This window comes from Egretta garzetta, unplaced genomic scaffold (assembly GCF_000687185.1).
Source record: "Egretta garzetta isolate BGI_Z169 unplaced genomic scaffold, ASM68718v1 scaffold166, whole genome shotgun sequence".
NCBI classification, from domain to species: domain Eukaryota; kingdom Metazoa; phylum Chordata; class Aves; order Pelecaniformes; family Ardeidae; genus Egretta; species Egretta garzetta.
In genome coordinates this window covers 1,060,742-1,067,797 of record NW_009260133.1, presented here as the reverse complement: position 1 = coordinate 1,067,797, position 7,056 = coordinate 1,060,742, and the positions used below count along the sequence as shown (strand labels likewise).

Sequence of the window (7,056 nt, the reverse complement as noted above, 5' to 3'; positions counted from 1 at the left end):
TCCAGATGCATTAATCTGATGCGTGTCACCGTTAGTGGGGAATGGAAAGCACGCAAAGCAGTGCATTGGAGAAAGGTGGCAGTAATTTGTGGGACAGAAAGTGCAATTAAGGGGTTTACGTGCTGATGAAAATAAGACCTAGAGCCACGTGTAGCGTCCAGCTTCAGGGCAGCACTTGGTTTAAGGTCCTTCATCAGTTCCATCAACAGTTGCGGTCACAAGAAGTGGTTTAGGCGAAGTGGGTGGATTAATTTGATTTTATTCCGCTTCCCGAAACCACCATGCACGTGCAAGCTGGTGCAGCTACTGCCCAGTGCGGGTGTTTGTGGGCACCGAAACTCGAAGTGCAGCTTTGCTGCTAAAATACTGTTCATTCCATGCAAGGAAAAAACGTCCTTCTCTGCCTCTGGGAGGTGGCCAATTTTCTAGCTGGGGTGTTTAGTCAAGATTAATACGCAGTGCAGGTGGGCTGGCAGTGGCACGAGGGCCGGCACCTGAGGCACGGGATGCGGAGGTAGGGATGCAGAACAGGATGGGACATGGGGAGGATGCAGAAGACCCTTTCTAGCCCTTGAAATGCTGCTGCAAATGGCATTGCCTATTTTAAATGATTCGGCCACCTTTTAAAAAATTTAGATTAACAAAAATTAAAAAAAAAAAAAGGGTTATATTTTGATACAAGCAGTGGGCAACACCCTTCCAGGAATTAAGATGCTTTTTAGAAAATAAACACCTACCCAAATAATCTGTGAACTGAAAAAACCACCATAAAGTTACTTCAAGTTGTGTTATTTTAAAAATAACTACTCCACACAGCTGAGAAAGGCACTGTCTCCTTGGAGCGCTGTTATTCTGGTAAGAAAAGAGGGGCTCGTGTCTCAGCCCAAACTCAGATGAATTCTTGAGGAGAGGGGAATTTCAGCTGTATATGAAAATCAGAAGGAAATTCAAAAACTCAGGGGAAAAATGCACAGAAGTAGTAATGCCAGCTGTGAAAAATCATGACCAGGAGCCTGTAACATACCTGTGCTAACTTGTAGGAGATTAACGACAGCAATACGTTAACATTAACAGCAGCGATAAAAATACAGTATTTTATTTCTAACTCTTCAAAGTACACCCGGGTAGCACTTTTGGTCTGTGGTGTAATGAGAAGTACGATCTTCCCTTTTTTTTCTCCGTCTTTTTCAAAATAGAAGGTGAAATTTTTCTCAGGTAATCAGAGGACTCTGAGGGAAAAACTTTAAAGAAATACCACAATCCTGGGTTATATTAATTGGCCCTCCTGAATATTTATGACTTGCCTGATATTCTGCCATAAAGGGTCCAGATTTGAGTCTCAAATTCCCTCTGCTTTTAAGGCAAGCTTTGAAGGGAGGAAGCGAAGCAGCCATTAATTTAGTCTCCCTTGAAATACAACCACTTTCTTGAAATCACAGTCAGGGTAGGAAATAATTTGACACCAAGTAGGAGCTCAGGAGAGGTCCCGACTCCTGGCCAAGGTAAGATTTCAGGGAGTTAGCACACTGGCTCGGCGCTTCGCCTTTTCCCTGGGAGCGGCTGGCTGAGAAGGTACAGAAAAGCACAAAAGCAAAGGAGCTTTACTGCAAACCCAGGCCAGCAGTGCGGCCACAGCACCCCCCCCCCAGCAAAGCCCTTCTGGGGGCCAGTGGAGGACTCTTCCAGTTGGGTTGGGGGTATTGACCTCTGGGAAGCGGGACAGAGCACGGCGGGGGGGACACTAATCACAGCCGTTACCTTGAGCTGTAGAAAACCGTAACTTCCCAAATGGGTGTAGGGACCTCAGGAAAGACCGTTTAGGTTTAACGTTTCTCTCTTAGGGGCAAGGAAGAATGAACCTATTTTGAAGTGTTAAAACTTCTATTTGAAAAATAAATGCAGCATGTCGTATTTTCTGGAAATGTATTATTATCCACATGCTGCTTTTACTAGCAAAAGCTGTAGGCTTCCCAGGAGCGACAACCGGTCACGAGGGTGACAAAAAAAGATCGCACCCTGCTCTAGCTAAGCCGCCTCAGGCTAAACCCTGGCAAACAGATGGGCTTCTCTGCAGAAGGTCAAGCAGAGCACCTGCCTCAGGCAGTGAAGAGGAAACAGGGGGTTCAAGGTGCCCAGAATAGGGCATTTCATAGATTCATAGAATCGTTTAGGTTGGAAAAGACCTTTAAGATCATCAAGTCCAATCGTTAAACAGGAGGGAGGGCAGCAGCTTGTTCCCCAGATGCTCCAGGTCCTTCACCTATATAAATGTGTGGCTCTCGCTGGGTCACAGCTACTGCAATGGCTGAGACCCTGAGATTCATCCTACATGTGGTACCACAGAGGGAGCCCAGCGCTGAGCTCCAGGAGGTGGGAACCCAGGAGAGGGATGAGACAGGAGCGGGAGGTGCATTGCACATCGTGTGTGGGAGGGTAAACTCCCCGATGCGTTCAACACTAGGAGTGAACTCCCAATAATCTTCAAAACCAGCCCATGGGCAGCAGGGGTGCGGGGACCCCCTAGAAGGGCACTGTTTGCTCTGCCGGTGCAGATCGAGGGGGTGAGCATGCTGTGGTACAGGGGGATGCACCAGCCCAGCCTGGTCATACCCAGCCCTGGAGAAACACCGCGGCCTCGTTCTTCCTGCCGCTTCACAGTCACTGTGAAATGACAAGAGTTTTCACAACAGTTTGTCCACCGGGCAGGGGAAATGATCGCTCAGCAAGACAGGGCAAGCTTTGGGACCCTGATGCCCAGGCCTTCCCTGCTGGATTGTGGTTAAGCAGAGGTCTACAACTCAGAGCCACAGGCTGGCTGAGGCTCTAATGGACCCTGGAGGTCATCTGGTCCCACCCCTCCTGCTCCAGCAGGGTCACAGGGGGCCAAGTCACCCAGGACCATGCTTAGATGGCTTTCGGATATCTCCAAGGAAGGGAGGCTCCAGCGCTTCGCTGGGCAACCCATGCAACTGCTCAGCCACCCTCACGGTGAAAAAGTGTTTCCTGCTGTTCAATCAGAAGCTCCTATGTTTGTGCCCATGGCCTCTTGTCCTGTCACTGGGCACCACTGAGAAGAGCCTGGCTCCATCTTCTTTGCACCCTCCCTTCAGGTATTTGCACACACTGATAAGATTGCTCCTGAGCCTTCTCTTCTCCAAGCTGATCAGTCCCACTTCTCCCAGCCTTTTATCACAGGAGAGGCACTCCCGTCCCTTCATCATCTCAGTGGCCCTTCATTGACTTTCTCCAGTGTGTCCCTATCTCTCTCATACTGGGGAGCCCAGAACTGGACACAGCACTCCAGCTGTGGCCTCATCAATGTTGAGCAGAGGGAAAGGATCACTTCCCTTGACCTGCTGGCAATGCTTTGGCTAATGCAGCCCAGGATACCATTAGCCTTCTTTGCTGCAAGAGCGCATTTCTGGTTCATGTTCAACTTTTTGTCCACCAGGATCCCCAGCCCCTTTACTACTGAGCTGCTTTCAGCTGGTCACACACACCCCCCCCCAGCACATACTTTGTCCAGGAAGCTGAAGCCAACTGCCTGGCACATGAGTCTGTCTCCTATATGGTAGCATAGAGCCTTGGACTATCAGTTTTGCTGAAGTAATTTATGTTGTAAATTATTTATCCAGAACCTTTAATGCAGGCAGCTTTTCAGTAGCCCCATCTCTCCATTTGCAAGTCCTGGTCAGGACACTTAGAGCTGCATGCAATGGATAGGTGATATTATCAGCAAAATTATGGAAGGCAGCTGGATGTGTTCGCTGCCTCAACAATGTGTGTTAAAGGCTCAGCATGCTTTGACTTTGTAGAGATGCTCTGAGGGACCCAGGCAGGCTGGAGCTATGGACTGACAGGAGCCTCATGAAGTTCAACAAGGAGAAGTGTGAAGTCCTGCACGAGGCAAGGAACAGCCCCATGTTTGTGTCCGGGTTCAGGGCCATTAGAACCTTCTTTGAGGACCGCGGTGTTGCAAGTCATGAGTTCCCATGTTGAACAAGATGAAAATTTGCCTTCAGATATGAAAGTATTTGATGAAGCTTGTTTGTTCAACGAATGTTTTTCCCTTTCTGGTCTTGCGTGAAGGCAGAGAAACATCATCATCTGAAAATTTTGAGGGTAACCAACGGTTACCCTTTAGCCTTCCAAGAGTTTGGAGGCACTGATCGTACACAAGCAGGATGATCAGGGTAGGTAGGCTAATGTATGGTCCACAGAAGCACATACCTGAGCAGTCCCATGGGTCCAAAAGCCAGATGTGAATTTTGCAACTGGCCACACTATGTGGCTGAATCCCAACTTCAAATCTGCCCAGCTACCCAATGCTGTCATCCTGAATGCCAGTTTGCAAGCTTCCTCCATCTCTCATTCAAAAGCCCCAAGAGAGAGCAGCACCCTGCAGGTCCGGGGCAGCTCTCCGTGGGCCTCAGCTCTGCCACCAGGTAAGCAACACACAGGGATGCTGACCTCTTTAACCATTAGGGTTTGGGAAGACCGGAGGTAATCACTTCCTTGGGAATTTGGGTAGAATAACAGAGGCATCGTACTTCCCTTGCAGAACAAATCCTGTGAGGTCATTAACAACAACAAGTGGTCTCAATCTTAGCTTTACCTAGCAGACAAAAGACTAAACTAGTCTTTTGCTTCCCTATCCTCACCACCTGCTCTACCAGCTCATCAGGCTGGCTCTTACGGGCACTGCCTTTCCTTTCTTTCTCTACTTCAGAGACATAAGCACCGCAACAGTGGAGGTCAGATTGTCGTGAATGGTGTCAGAAGGCAGGAGACTGCCTAAAAACGTTCTCTGTGAGGCAGGTTTGGGGTTCTGCTGGTGTCAGGGTGTTACACCCACATAGTACAGTAGAAAGGGTCTCAGTCAGGGCTGCTGGGACTGGTAAATATTTTATCAGAAATAGAAATTTGGTTTAGATGGAACCAATGAGAGATACAGATCACCTCCTGCCTTGGTTTCCTTATTTGCACGTACCTATATAAAAACAAAACCAGAATCTGAAGTAGACGAGCTGATGGCTCAAGTCCTAATGTTGCTCTGTTCTGCACAGACGCTGATTCATCAATATCTCCTTGATCAGATTAAATATACTTGCCAAACATATTAAGGTCAATGCAAAGTAAAAATATTTTGAATTAAAATTAAGTTGCTGCTGGCATTTGCACGTTTAAAGAGCTTTATGTACACCTAGTGTGCAGGGGCAGAGGTTTCATTAAAACCTCTCAGGAGGCGCCTACCTTGTGACGGGGTACGTGGAAAGCCCCCTTGTGCACTTGGCCACACAAAGCTGCTGGTTTGCAGCAGCCCGGCATGTACGTCCTTCCAAAGTTGATGCGTCCACCCATGCTTACCAGCTCTCACGCTTCTCGTGGCACTCACCGATTTCAGACTGCCATGTGCAAAGGGACATTTTCCTCCTGCCAGCTCCCCCTCACCGCTGCTGGCCATCCAGAGGGGAAGGCTGCTCAGGATCTCCTCTCATTCGGGGCATTCCCGCAGCCCTTATGCTGAATCTGTTTGGTGCTTGTGGCATTTTGTTCATGCCACCAGCCCAGGCTGCTGATAGTGGAGAATGGTGAAGACGTGGACGAGGGTATAAAGGGCTTGCCTGACGCTCTCTGTCTTTTCCATTGCGTGGCGTAGATGGCCGTGATGGTTGGCTTGCGTCTTCTGCACACCTCTCTGGAAAGCATTGCAAATCCTGAAGACCCAGAATGTGAAAGCGAAGGCTGGATCCTGGAGAACAGCCTGAAGGACACGTTGAAGTCCATGCTGGAGAGTTTGAAAAAGATTGGTAAGTTCAATCAGGTGGAAGCAGACGCTGAAGGGGCCGAAGGAGAGGAAGGTGGGAAGACTCCAGCCATCACAACGGTCAGTTGAGCTTCTAAATTGATGTGGACTTTTTATCAGAGGGGAATAAAAAAACCTGAGATTTGTGAATATCTGTTTTAAAAGCTATGTATCAACCATCAGAATACACATTTCTACGCATGCTTTTTTTGGTATATGGGAGCATACAACATAGTGCACGTGCGGATAATACATTTATCCACAATGCGAGTACACCATATTCATAACTTCTGGGGAAAATGACCCCACTAGGACTTGCAATATTCACATGTTCCCGTATCAGGGACAGTTAGTTTTAAAACAAAACAAAACAAAAAACCAAACAAAAAAAAAATTAAATCGCTGCCATCACATGGTAATCCATTCCATCTTACTTTGAAATTAAAAGTGGAAATTGAAAAGTTAATATTTTCTGCTCAAGCTGTTTTATCAGCATACTTTATGTACTTCAACTTTTAAAGACAAACAGATTGGTTTTCTGGGGAGTAACATGTTAGAAGTCAAAGAAAGGAGGATTCCCAGAATTGTATATAACTTAGTATACAGGTATTTCAACAAATCTCTCATATAATGTGATTTTTGTTAATGTGCTAAGCAATGGTATTTTCTGCTGTATTCTTAAGACGTACATAGAACAAAATGCAAACTTATGCTGAGTATTTATGTACCAAGCAAAAATTGTCATTTAATGAAACAGCACAAGTATCATGAAAACAACAAAATTAAGGTAAGGTTTATGGGTTTTGTTTCTCATGGGTTTTTTTCAGCCTGCAGAAACTTGAATAAGCGTGTTGCAGACTTATGCTTCACCTTGTATTTAAACAAGCAGAAGCTTAGAAGATTCCGGTTTGTAGCAGGTGGAATCAACGCTATGAGCCTGTGCCAGTCACAGTTATTCTGGACATTTTAAAAAGTGTGTCATCTCATAGCTTGCTCCAGAATATTCAAGCCCAACTATTTTTAAGACAAGAGTGGGAAAAAAATAAAACCAACCCCAAAAAAGGTTACTTGGAACTAACACTGTAAATGTTTTCCAGGGTCCTAGCAAATGGATACCATTCTTCCGCAAGTACGTCAAGCCTCAGACTTTGAGGCCAGGGAAAAGTAAGTTTAAATCAGTCCCCAGGGTGCAAATTTTGCAAGTTTTATTTTGCTTTATCAGTGACTCATTACATCTTTTAAGTCAAAGT

At 46.5% G+C, this 7,056-nt stretch overlaps 1 protein-coding gene across 1 annotated transcript in view; it reads left to right on the top strand.

The window, feature by feature from the left end:
* The window catches only part of PRPH2 (peripherin 2), a 13,052-nt gene extending 7,058 nt beyond the window's left edge, over positions 1-5,994 (top strand). The window contains exon 4 of the mRNA XM_009641588.2: positions 5,660-5,994. Coding sequence (XP_009639883.1) covers positions 5,660-5,896 — 237 coding nt within the window. The 3' untranslated portion in view covers positions 5,897-5,994. The remainder of the gene's footprint in view (positions 1-5,659) is intronic.
* The last annotated feature ends 1,062 nt before the right edge of the window (positions 5,995-7,056 follow it).